The sequence below is a fragment of the Peromyscus maniculatus genome, chromosome 3, assembly GCF_049852395.1.
Source record: "Peromyscus maniculatus bairdii isolate BWxNUB_F1_BW_parent chromosome 3, HU_Pman_BW_mat_3.1, whole genome shotgun sequence".
NCBI lineage: Eukaryota > Metazoa > Chordata > Mammalia > Rodentia > Cricetidae > Peromyscus > Peromyscus maniculatus.
This window is the reverse complement of record NC_134854.1, coordinates 49,056,678-49,070,092: the sequence shown is the minus strand read 5'-3', so window position 1 is coordinate 49,070,092 and position 13,415 is coordinate 49,056,678. Positions and strand designations below refer to the sequence as shown.

The following is a 13,415-nucleotide window of genomic DNA, read 5'->3' as shown; positions in this document are numbered from 1 at the left end:
CATCTATTTTCATTTTAATATCCTAAATTTCAATGAATATGGTTATTCTTTTACACTAAGTTTTTTTAGCCTGCCTTGTAAAGTAGCTATGGAACTTTCACCTCACGTCTTTTCTGCTGCTGTTTTGTACAAAATGGAAGGAGTGTGTATAAGTGTGTAACCACCCATGTATAATTGAAGAAATGAGTTGCCTCAGTAATTTCTTCCATAAGGAAAGTTCTGCCTTGAGGCTGGAGAGATGACTCAAAGGTTAAGAGTGCTACTGCTTCTCCAGTGGACCCAAGATTGGCTCCACGGACACATGGCAGTTGGATCACAGCCATCTATAACTACAGTACCAAGCCATGCGGCCCACTCTCCTGTTCTCCATGGGAAGCTACACACACATAGAACACAGAGAAATAAATATTCTCAAAATAAATGAGAAGACCTCATTTAAAAAGTAGTGTCTTCTTGAAAGAAACAAGGAAAAGTGTTAACCTTAACTTTATAAACAGCAAACAAGTACCTTTCAAAATTGAGGGGTCTATCAAGATTTTAACATCCTCCCAAACACAAATGTGTCTTCTTCTAATGACTCCTTTTAAGTGGTTAGGATATCATAAAAGACTATCAGAAATGGCACAGTTGAGTCAAATATCCACCGAACCTCTGACACACACAAAAGAGTCTGCACAGTGAGCAAGAATGTGCTCTGGTGGGTGTGAGCCTCAACTATTCTAGTACATCTACAGCATGGCCCCTATACCTATAGTTCAGGGATCATCTCAGAGAATGAGAAGAGACTGAGTCAGAGTGTCTGGGAGCTTACTTGGTGGGAGATAGTGCCTCACAGGAAACCTTCACCCATGAAACTTCAATATGCAGCCTGAACAAGACAGCATAATGAAGCCAGGCATGGTGGTGCACACTTTTAATCTCCACACTAGGGAGACAGAAGCCGGCAGATCTGAGTCCAAGGCCAGCCTAGTGGACAGAGTAATATCCTGGACAGCCAGGGCTACACAGAGAAGTCCTGTCTTGAAATACCAAAAGGAAGAGGAGCAGGAGGAGGAGGAGGAGGAGGAGGAGGAGGAGGAGGAGAAGGAGGAGGAGAAGGAGAAAGAGGAGGAGGAGGAAGAGAAGGAGGAGGAGGAGGAAGAGGAGGAGGAGGAGGAGAAGGAAGAAGAAGAAGAAGAAGAAGAAGAAGAAGAAGAAGAAGAAGAAGAAGAAGAAGAAGAAGAAGAAGAAGAAGAAGAAAGAGCTGTATAATAACATGATAATACAGTTAACATGACAATACACAAGGGGAAATTTCACAGGGTCACATCCTTAGATGAAAAGCTACAAATAACCAATGGCTGCTGAGAGGTTTTCTATGGAGATGAACCTCCTGATATGTTATCCAGGTTAATCACTTTCAACTGGTCAGCCCTAAACACAGGTACATAAGAACAACACTAAATGGACTTGGTAGGGAGTGTGTGTGTGTGTGTGTGTGTGTGTGTGTGTGTGTGTGTGTGTGTGTGTGTTCTCTGATAAAGAAGAGGTCACAAATTTAAGAGGGTGTAAAATACACGGGAGAATTTGGAGTTAGGAAAGGGAGTAGGAAATTATGTAAATATTGTACTCGTATGAAGTTACAAAATATTTTTTTTAATGAGCTGTGGGTCAACTGACTTTGATTTGAATACCAAATCTCTTATTCTTAAGCTATTTGCTTTGGACAGGTTTTTAAATCTCTGCATGACTCAATTTTCTTGTCTAAAAAATGGATATAATAGAAATGCACCATGTTTAAGTATGGTGGTGGTGGTGGTGGTGGTGGTGGTGGTGTGTGTGTGTGTGTGTGTAGGTATACATGTTTATTTTTTTGGATATTACCTAGCACTGTATTACCTAGTCTGTATTCAAAAATACTATAAATGCATATACACATGTATACTTATGTCTTGAATTTTAATAAATTCAATCACTTCAAACTATCTCTGTATATTCACATAGAGATCTTTAATTCCTGACTTCCTTGAATTCACAAGTAAAAACTCATTAAGTAGTAACTTGGTGTACTGTATTAAATATTTAAATTGAAGCTGTCAAAAGCATGGTTCTCACCAGGTTAATCCCAGCACTTGGGAGGCAGAGGCAGGTGGATCTCTATGAGTTCGAGGCCAGCATGGGCTACAGAGTGAGTTCCAGGAAAAGCACCAAAGCTACACAGAGAAACCCTGTCTCGAAAAACAAAACAAAACAAACAAACAAACAAAAAAAAAGCATGGTTCTCAATACCATGTTAGTGATTCACGATGTTGAAATGTTGAGGTGATACAAAGTGCTTCCCTGGGAGTCTTGACCAAACATAAACATGTCCAGATCTAGGGAAAGGACTTGAAACCAAATAATTCCATCATTTGCATCTCCATATTTACAATTAAGAATTCTTGGATAAACAAATCAAGTGTGCTTGGGAATCGTATATGAGCTTCTTTCTCCTATGACATAAATCATAGGAGCTGACAAGGACCTGCTTGTTGAATGTCAGGGACACATTTTCCTGCAGGCTCCAAAGAGGAACCACCCAGGATGGCTCAACCCAGCAACTACTGGGAACACTATGTGCCACCATTTGCCATCTTAATTTTGACAGTTATAGCCACAGAGTGCATCATTGGTATCATTGCAAATGGGATCATCATGGCTGTGAACATGGTCTCTTGGGTTCAGAAAAAGGCAATTTCCATAAATACTAGGATTCTGCTTCTCCTGAGTATATCCAGAATAGGCTTCCAAAGCATCATGTTGGTAGAAACAACCTTCTCCACATTCAAAGGTTTTTTTTACAACACTGTTTCCTGTATTATCTTCAGAGTAAGTTTCGTTTTCTTTAATTATTGTGGCCTCTGGTTCGCTGCTTTGCTTAGTTTCTTCCACTTTGTGAAGATTGCCAATTTTTCTTACCCCCTATTCCTCAAGCTAAAATGGAGAATTTCTGAATTAATGCCCTGGCTTCTGTGGCTCTCGGTGTTTATTTCATTCAGCTCCAGCATGTTCTTCTGCAAGGACACCTACATTGTGTATAACAACAATTCTATAAGTTTCAACATATCCAACTTGACACTAAAATGGTACCGCGTTGAGATCAATGTGGTCAGTGTTGCTTTTTTATTCAGTTTGGGAATCCTCCCTCCTCTGATCATGGACATTGCAGCAGCCACTCTGCTGATTTTCTCTCTCAGGAAACACACCCTGCACATGAGAAACAGCGTCACCGGCTCCAGAGACCTTGGCACAGAGTCTCACATGCGGGCCATCAAAGAAACCAGCTGCTTTCTCTTACTCTATATCTCAAATGCAGCTGCTCTGTTTGTGTACATGTCCAACATAGTCAACAACAGTTTCTTCTGGAGTATTTTGCTTAGAATCATCCTGCCCTCCTACCCAGCTGGCCATTCAGTTTTATTGATTCAAAACAACCCTGGATTAAGAAGAGCCTGGAAGCCGCTTCAGTCTCAAATGCATCTGTACTTACAAAGCAGATTCTGATATTAGCTCCCAAGGAGGACCACACAACATGGACAACCAGCCCCTCATTGCCCTTACCTGGATCTCTCCTTCCTCACCAGCTTTCTTCATCAAATCCAACCTGATTCCCTTCACCAGATGCGACATCCCTGTATAGGACTGAATATATCGTTACTCTCTAGTGTTTTGTGGGCACAATCTTGGTGATGTTTAACATATTCTTGTCCTTAGCCCTCTACATCTACCCTAGCCCTCTGTCTCAATCTAAGATAGTGACTCTTGACACCTCTACACATTGGAATCCCTAGGACTAACTTGAAAGCACCAGCTAATCCAGCTTTGCATTGATTATTTGCAATAATCAAGTAAGAATTCCTGGTGTTCTAACTTAGAAGCTTTTCTGAGTACTCTAGGTGATTCTGATGTGCAATCAGAGCTGACACAGATACCAAAGTAGAAACTTCTAAAACTTGAGTTCCTGATCACTCCTCTCTTGCCTCTTCATATGCCTTTCAACCATCTGGAAATGCATTTGTGCCCCCCGCCCAAAGATACAAGCTAAATAATTCAGAAAGAGCTCTCAAAGTTGACAATACAAAAAGCATCCCTCAAACTAAAAAACGATCATCTAACGTTTTTTTCTAGATATCTGGTTTTATTAATTTTTGAAAACTTGAAGTGCATACAAGAAGAATCCCACTGAGATGTTGCTCTTAATTAAAAAAACCCTGCATATCCAAACTACAATATTCAAATTTTGTATTTATTTATTATCCCTGACATGCATGGGGAAGTCAAAGGACAACTTACAGGACTCAGTTCTCTCCTTCTACCAAGTGGATCCTGGGAATCGAACTCTAGTCATCAGGCTAAGCAGCAGGTGGCAAGCCATCTCAACAGCCCTATGTTTACATTTTTTAAAGAAGATAGCTGTATATGATTGAAAGACTTCTATTATATTCTTAAGTTTTAAAAAAGGAGGCTTTTGTTACTCCATTTGTATTTTTGCTTTCACAGAACACATATTTGGAGTGTATTTCTATTTCTGTGTAAAATTCCGGAACAGTGTGGCAAAAGTTATTAGCAGATGACTTCTTTATCAGATGGAGTATCTGGGATGCATGAAGCCTTTATACTCTGCTTTATGTCTTTCTGTCATTGTTGGAGCTTCAGTCCATTTTAGAAACCAGGACAGCAAAGATGTTTTTCATGTCTATTCAGAAATTAGTGTAAGATATGCAGCGGTGCTTCTCCAAGAGCTCTCAATGTGCTAGCTGGAATTCTGCAATTCGTGCTTCTCAGGTAGAGACTACATGTGCTGTTAAACCCCAATGTCAAAGTCCTCTCTGTGAGGCAATAGCAGAATGCGACTGTCTGTGAGATGCACAATGAACAGGAACATTTGACTTAGGGTCTCCAGCCTGGAAAGTTCAGAGAGATGTTGTGACATTACTGCTGTGTGCTGTCACACTCATCTTTTTACATAGGTCCTCAGGTTCTCAGGCTTACATACATGTTCCTTACAACTGAGCTCGAACCCCAGCCTCCTGCTGCAGCTGGGATGTCATTTTCAACATGTTAAGTTTGGGGGCCACAGTCAAAACAGCACCCAGGAACATATTTCTCACTAACTTCTCTGTGAAGTCTCAATATACATGTGACCCTCTACTTGGAAGTTGTAAAATTAATTTCTGCTTTCCACTTTTAATGCAGTACTCTGGACTATGGACACTGGTAAGACCCAGTTTACAATGGCTCTGACAATGTTTCTTCAGCTTTCTGAGGGTTTTTTGGGATATGGAAAGAATTTTGAGCTTACAACACTTTTGCCCTGTGATGAACTTATCAGGATGTAGCCTCAATGCATGTAGAGAAGCATTGCCATCAGTCTTGCTACCAAACATTCCTTTTTGTTTCTATTTTAATTCTTTAATAGTTTTATACATCTACATTATGAATTATACTCGTTCTCACCCCATTAACCTCTCATAGTCTCCCTCTCCACTCATTGCAACCCTTTTTCCCAATAAGCCCACCTTCCTACTTTCATGTCTTGTGAGTGTGACCTACTGAGTTTCATTAGAGTTGCATGCATGAATGGTCATGTGATCAAACTGCCTTCTAAACTCTCCCGAACCTGTGGGTCAATGCTGTTCCCGGTCTTCCCAGGGATGCTTCTTGCTGTATTGAGTGGCACTGAATGCAGAAGAGTCTCTCTCTTTGATCTTTCTGATCTCCCACTTCCAAATGCTTACTTTTGTAAAATGGCTTAATGCTGTGGATATCAATCGCTTTGTATGCTGTGAATATATTGCTCTGATTTGGTTGATAAGTAAAACGCTGATTGGCCAATAGCCAGGCAGAATGTGTAGTATAGGCAGGATAAGCAGAGAGGAGAAGTCTGGAAAGTGGAAGGCTGAGTCAGGAGATGCTGCCAGCTGCCACCGCCATAAGAAGTAAAATGTAAAGTACCAGTAAGCCACAAGCCACGTGGCAACTTATAGAATAATAGAAGTGGGTTAATTTAACATATAAGAACTAGATAGCAAGAAGCCTGCCATGGCCATACAGTTTGTAAGTAATGTAAGAGTCTGTGTGTTTATTTGGGTCTGAGTAGCAGCAGGCCAGGGTGGGACTGGAGAAAACTCCAGCTACAGCTTAAGTTTGCTTTGGGGGATTGTTTTGTTTTGTTTTCCTGTATTTTCAAACTTGAGATGAAAGTTTTTCATACTGAAGAGTGTACACTGCAGTTCATAACTAGAAAAAGTCAGTTTATGGGTGCTTGCATGTACATCTAAAATGCTGAGGAATATACCTCTGGTTGAGACCTTTGTCTTCTAGATACTAAATGTGATGTTTCTAACTCATTTTTACCATTAATAAGAGTCTTAGAAATCTGTCTCTTTTGTTTCTATATATATAATAAAATTATATCCTCATACATCAGCTGGTCATTAGCTAAAAGAAATCCTTTACTTGGTCCTAAAATAAAGCTGGTGCTGCATTTAGATAGCCATGATGAGATGAGTATAAGGAGAAATTTTATTGGCTGCTAAAGAAATTGAACAATAAAAATACAGCAACAAAATAGCAATAAAAGGGAAGAGTATAGTGTTTACAGGGAAAGAATTAGTAGGAATATTTACAAAGCAGTTCAAGTCAAAAGTCCTGTTAACTTTAGCAAATGCTAATTGTCATTCCCAAATTTAGTTCCCTTAACTATAAAACTAAAGGGTTAATAATAAAGATCTCATAGGAAGTTAATAACAAAAACTGAGATAATTTATAGATGGTAAGTGATTGACATGAGGTAGCCATTTTTGGTGTTATATATCAGGAGCAGCAAATGATGCTGAGTCACCAATCTCCAGACATTGACCCAAGACAAATTCAGCAGACAAAAAAAAAAAAAAAAAAAATACCCCACTGTCTATTTCTATCTGCAAAGAGTTACGTGAAATAAAGACACTGCTGCTTTTTCCTTTCAGGGTAATGCCATGACTCTTCCTACAAACTTCATTTTATGAACTTCAGTGTTTCTGGGCTTCTAAAAGGAGATAAACACAGAACAAACAAAAGACAAGAGCAACCCTGGGACTCTTCAGTAAGCGTAGATGCTTCATGGCTTGGAATGGAAAATACTGCAGGAAGCAGGTCATTCTTTAAGGAAAAACATGAAGTTTCCACTCCATCTCCTGAACCAGCTCTAGGATAATTCGTAAACACAAGCTTCACCAAACAGGGAATCCCTGGGCTGTGTCAGCCCATGTTCCTGTGAGACTTTTTCATTGACTCTTTTGTGGACTTCCAGGAAGGAAGTGAGCTTTCCAAACGGGTGTTAAATAAACACTGTTGCTGGTCATTTGATCCTCATTGAAGGTTTTGTGATTAAAGAAATAAGAATTTGGTATTCAAAATGATGGCACACTTCCTCATATCTTAACAAAACAGACTTTGAATAATATGCTGGATGCTGAGAAAATTTGCAGACATTCTTTACAACCTTTTCTGAGGGCATCATTCTTAGGCAGACATCAGCATCGTTTATCACAGCCTGGGGAGCTGGACCCAGAGCAGCAAAGCCAGCAGGAGATGCCTGAGAGTTGTCACTCCTGTGTTACATATCCCAGTGCTGGATCAAAGCCGACTGACTCCAAGATAAGAATCAAATACATTTTCATAGTCTCAGTACCCAGGATTTCTAACTCTTTGGTTAAGTTTATTCCTAAGTATTTTATTACTTTTGATCCATCTGCAGTTAGGTCTATGTTTTAAGTTCTTTTTCAAGTAGTTTATTGTTGGTGTAAACAGATGCTACTGAATTTTGTATGTTGAACTTGCTTATTAGTTCTAACACATCTCAGGACACCTTTAGGGTTCCATCCATGTCATTCACAAAGTGGAGATAATTTTGCTTCATCTCTTCCATGGATAACTCCCCTTCTCCACTTTTGTTGTGGGTTTGCTTACATTTGTTTAAAGATTTTTTTCTGATTTCTCTTTTTATTTCTTCTTTGGAACACTGATGACATAATTTTAAAAATAATTTAAAAATACACAAACAATGAAAAAGATACCTGTGCTCTTGGACTGAAAGAATTAATTTTGTCCAAATGCCCACATTATTCAAAGTAATCTACAGATTCAATATCATTTGTATCAAAATCCCAATAGCATTTTTACAAAAACGGAGAGGAAAGCTGGGTATGGTGGTGCACTCCTGTGATCCTAGCATTTAGAAGCTAAAGCAGGATTATGAGTTCCCAGTTCTTAGTCTGGGTTACAGAATAAGATCAGGTCAGAAAAAAAGAAAGAGGAAAAGAATCCTAAATCCATATGGTACGATGGGAAATCCACAATAGTCAAAGCAATATTAGCAAGAGCAAAACAGAAAGTAGCATATTTCACGATGTCAAGACTTTATTACAAAGTCACAGTAACCAGAGGAGAATGATATTAAGATCACAATAGTGGCCAATGAAATAGACTGGAGATCCCAGAAGTCTACCCACACATTTATAGTAAATTGACCTTTGATTACAAGAACAAAAATATATAATAGACCAAGGCTAATCTCTTCAGTAAATGGTGCTGAGAAGCTACGTATGCACTGGAAATAAATAAAACTGGACCCATATTTTACACCATACATTTAAAAGTAAACTCAGAATTGATCAAAGACAAATAAAAAAATTAAAGCTTTAAATACATACCATCTACAATACAACATGGAAAAATCTTAACAGTGGTCTTAGTAATGATTTCTGAAATATTATATCAAAACTACAGGCAGCAAAACTGAAAATAGGTAAATAGTACTACATCAACTAGAACCTTCCACATTAGCAAAAGCATTAAAGGAAACAATCCATGTGAATGTGAGAAAATATTTTCAAACCATACATTTGATAAGTAATTAACATCTAAAATATACAAAGAAGTCAAATGATTCAATAGCAAAAAAAACTGAAAATAAACAAAATATTAAATATACATTTCTCCAGACAGCCTTCAGGCATATGTAAAGGCACTCATGACTACTGATCATCATGGAAATGCAAATCAAAATTTTAGTAAGTTATCATTTGCTAAGTTTATTTTTTAATTAATTAATTTTTTATTTTACAATTAATTTTACATATCAGCCATGGATTCCCCTGTTCTCCCTCCTTCCACCCCCCAGCCCTTTCCCCCAATCTGCCCCCCACTCCTACCCCCTCCAAGGCAAGGTCTTCCCTGGGGAGTCAGCCCAGCCTGGCAGACTCAGTTGAGACAGGTCCAGTCCCCTCCTCCCTATTCCAAGGCTGAGCAAAGTGTCCCAGCATAGGCCCTAGGCTCCAAAAAGCCAGCTTATGCATCAAGGACAGGTCCAGATCCCACTGCCTGGGGGCTTCCCAAACAGTTCAAACCAATCAACTGTCTCACCCATCCAGAGGGTCCAGTCCGGTCGCATGGGGGCTCCCCAGCTACTGGCTCACAGTTCATGTGTTTCTACTAGTTTGGCTATTTGTCCCAGTGCTTTTTTCAATCATGGTCTTAATACTCCTGGAGCTCCTCCCGGGGCCCGGACATGGATCTCTGCACCTGCTTCCATCAGTCACTGGATGAAAGTTCTATTATGACAGTTAGGGTGCTCGGCCACCCGACCACCAGAGTAGGTCAGCCCAGGCATTCTCTCGACCATTGCCAGGAGTCTATCGTGGAGGTGTCTTTGTGGATTTCTGGGTACCTCTCTAGCACTCTGTTTCTTCCTATTCCCATGGGGCCCTCATTTATCATGGTATCTCCCTCCCCATTCTCCCAGTCTGTTCCCAATCCAGCCTGCAAATAGATCCATATTTGTCACCATGCACAAAACTTAAGTCCAAGTGGATCAAAGACCTCAACATAAATCCAGTTACTCTAAACCTGATAGAAGAGAACATAGGAAGTAGTCTTGAATGCATTGGTACGGGAGATCACTTCCAAAATATAACACAAGTAGCACAGACACTGAGAGAAAGCATTAATAAATTGGACCTCTTGAAACTGAAAAGCTTTTGTAGGGCAAAGGACACAGTCAACAAGACAAAATGACAGCCTACAGAATGGGGAAAGATCTTTACCAACCCCACATCTGACAGAGGGCTGATCTCCAGAATATATAAAGAACTCAAGAAATTAGACAGCAAAATACCCAACAGTCAAATTGAAAAATGGACTACAGAGCTAAACAGAGAATTCTCAACAGAAGAATCTCAAATGGCTGAAAGACATTTAAGGAATTTCTCAACATCCTAAGTCATCAGGGAAATGCAAATCAAAACGACACGCATCAGAATGGCTAAGATCAAAAACACTGAGACAGCTTATGTTGGAGAGGATGCAGAGCAAGGGAAACACTGCTCCACTGTTGGTGGGAATGCAAACTTGTACAGCCACTTTGGAAATCAATATGGCACTTTCTTAGAAAATTGGGAATCAACCTCCCTCAAGACCCAGCTATACCACTCTTGGGCACATACCCAAGGAATGCTCAATCATACCACAAGGACACATGCTCAGCTATGTTCATAGCAGCATTATTTGTAATAGCCAGAACCTGGAAACAACTTCAACTGAAGAACGGATAAATAAAATGTGGTACATATACACAATGGAGTACTACTCAGCAGAGAAAAACAATGACATCATGAGGTTTGCAGGCAAATGAATGGAACTAGAAAATATCATCCTGAGTGAGGTAACCCAAACTTGGAAAGACAAACATGGTATGTACTCACTCATAAGTGGATACTAGATGTAAAGCAAAGGATAACCAGACTACAACTCACAACTCCAGGGAGGCTACCGAGTAAAGAGGACCCTAAGAAAGACACAGGGATCACCCAACGACAGAGAAATGGATAAGATATACATGTTAAGTTAACTTTAAAAAAAAATAATACAGGCTGGGTGGTGGTGGCACACGCCTTTAATCCCAGCACTCGGAAGGCAGAGGCAGTCGGATCTCCGTGAGTTCAAGGCCAGTCTGGTCTCCAAAGCAAGTTCCAGGAAAGGTGCAAAGCTACACAGAGAAACCCTGTCTTGAAAAACAAACAAAAAAAATGTAAATTGCAGGGCTATGATGAAGAACAACAGAGTGGTTACTCAGAACTTTAATAAAAGGGGATCCTGCCATCTATGACAACATGAAATGAACCTAAAAGACACCATTCTAATATAAAATTTGAATAGTTCTGTCCAACAAAGCAGGTAAGTCATCTGAAGATCCTCACCTCTTCCTCTGCTTCCCTAAATTCAATCCCCCAGTTTCATCCCCTGCTTTGCAGTAGCCCACTTGCTGCCCAGCCCTATCCCTTCTCCAGTGGATCAGACAGATCTTCGGCTCCAAACTTTCTTCCCCTGACTCATTGCTTTATCCCAAATGCCAGCTCTGGCAGGCACTCCCTGGGAACCTTCAGGCCATTCTATCCAGGGAAGCAAGTAGGCAAACAGTAAATATTTACCTCCCCCCACCATGCCTCAAGTCTAATGCCCCAGTCTCATCCCCAGCTCTGTAGCAGAGCATCTGCTGAAGTCACCCATTCTTCTCTGCCTCTGTGTCCAGGGGATCACCAGCAAGTACTCCCTGGGAACCCACAGGGCACTCTGACGGGGTGGGGTGTGGGAGGTTGGGTGGGGGACATGTAGACAAGCTGCAGATCTTCACCTCTCCCTCTATTCCTCCAAGGCCAATCCCCCATTCTCATCCCCAGCTCTGCAGCAGACCACTTGCTAGAGTCTCTCCTCATTCTCTGGATGCACCAGCTGCTCTTGGAGACCAAGCAGAGTTCTCCAGAGAACACTGCTGGACTGTGCTACACCTTTCCCAGACCCTGTAACCTATCCCTTCACTTGTAAGTTACCCCACAAAATAAACCTCCCTTTTAACTATGTGGAGTTGCCTTAATATTTTAACTAATAATAGATTAATAGAAATGGGTTAATTTAAGATATAAGAGCTAAATAGCAAGAAGCCTGAGCCATTAGGCCAAACAGTTTAAATAATATAAACGTCTGTGTGTTTATTTGGGTCTGAATTGCTGCCAGCCCGGGCGGTACTAGAGATAACTCCAGCTACATATCACAAATTGCAAAACTGTCAAACCAACAGAAGTAATGATTGAAACATGTAGAGGCTGGGTGGGGGGATTTGAAGACTACTGGTCAAAGAGCAGAAGGTTCCAGCTCTAGAAAAATAAATCGATTGATGTATTTTCAAGCATAATGTGGTCCTTTGTTATATGCTTAGAATTTTGTTATGGGGATGGGTATTATGTAAGTGTTCTTATCACCAAAACAGAGGGAACTGAGAAAATTACAGAGAAGATGGTTCTGATTATGACAAAGTATATGCTAATCATTTTGCAGATTATATTTATCTTTAAACTCATCCAGATTTATACATTAAATATGTACACTTTTAAGTCAATGGTATTTCAATATGTAAAAATAAAATCCAATTATTTTCTTATACTCTTATTATTTACTCACTACTAGCATCCAGCAACTTTCTCAAAGCCCATCTTTTTCTCATTCCTGTGTCAACAATTGAGTCATAACCCTCATTCACATTTATCATTGCTGGAAATTCCTGCACTGAATGTGTGGGTTATACTTGTTAGCTACTTTCTAGATACCATGTTTTGCTAATATTTTAATTTAATATTCAGTTAAGAAGTTGTAGAAAGTCCCCCAGGAAGTTATACGGGACTAAGGAATTTTCTGGCTTCTTGCCCTGTGTCTAACCCTCTTCCTGCACACTGGCATTTCAGGAAAAACCGGGTCACATGGAAATTGTTGGGAAAAAAAAGTTCACAGGATTTGAAGCCTGGAGGAAGAAGAACATGTCTTGTCTTGGCCCACTAGCAGTGAATATCCCACTCTAAAGGTCATGAGAGCAGTTTAGCACCTATCAATCAAAAGCTTATGGCTTTCCTCAGCACTGAATTTTTTCTTCTACTTTCACAAAATAATTCCTCTTTCTCCTCTTCATCTAGTGTCACCACTTGAACTCCTTTTGTTCTGATTTATGGCTTCCTGGATTAAACAATTTTGCCTTTCATCTTTCCCCCCTTTTTATCACTAATTTTGCTCTATATAAAAAGAAATCATCCCAAATACCTCATATACTTATTGTTAGTACATATTAGAATGTAATTTTAAATCATGCTTTAATCTATTTCTTCTTTATTTTAAGTAATGCTGTCTAAAATATTTAAGTATTTCAATAGTAAGTTCAAATACTATTTTAAATAATATCTTATCTGTTTTCTCTGAGTATACAAGTGTATGCTTTAAGCATTCCTCTTCAATATTTCTTCTGGATCATTTTTTTGGTTTTGTTTGTTTGTTTGCTTGCTTGTTTGTTTTGAGACTAGGTTTCTCCGTGT

The 13,415-nt window shown here is 39.7% G+C and overlaps 1 protein-coding gene across 1 annotated transcript; it reads left to right on the top strand.

Annotated features, from left to right (window-relative positions):
• Positions 1-2,562: 2,562 nt before the first annotated feature.
• Positions 2,563-3,522, top strand: Tas2r39 (taste 2 receptor member 39). The gene has a single exon (XM_006997150.1). It carries the CDS (start codon positions 2,563-2,565, stop codon positions 3,520-3,522), a length of 960 nt encoding a protein of 319 aa, XP_006997212.1.
• The last annotated feature ends 9,893 nt before the right edge of the window (positions 3,523-13,415 follow it).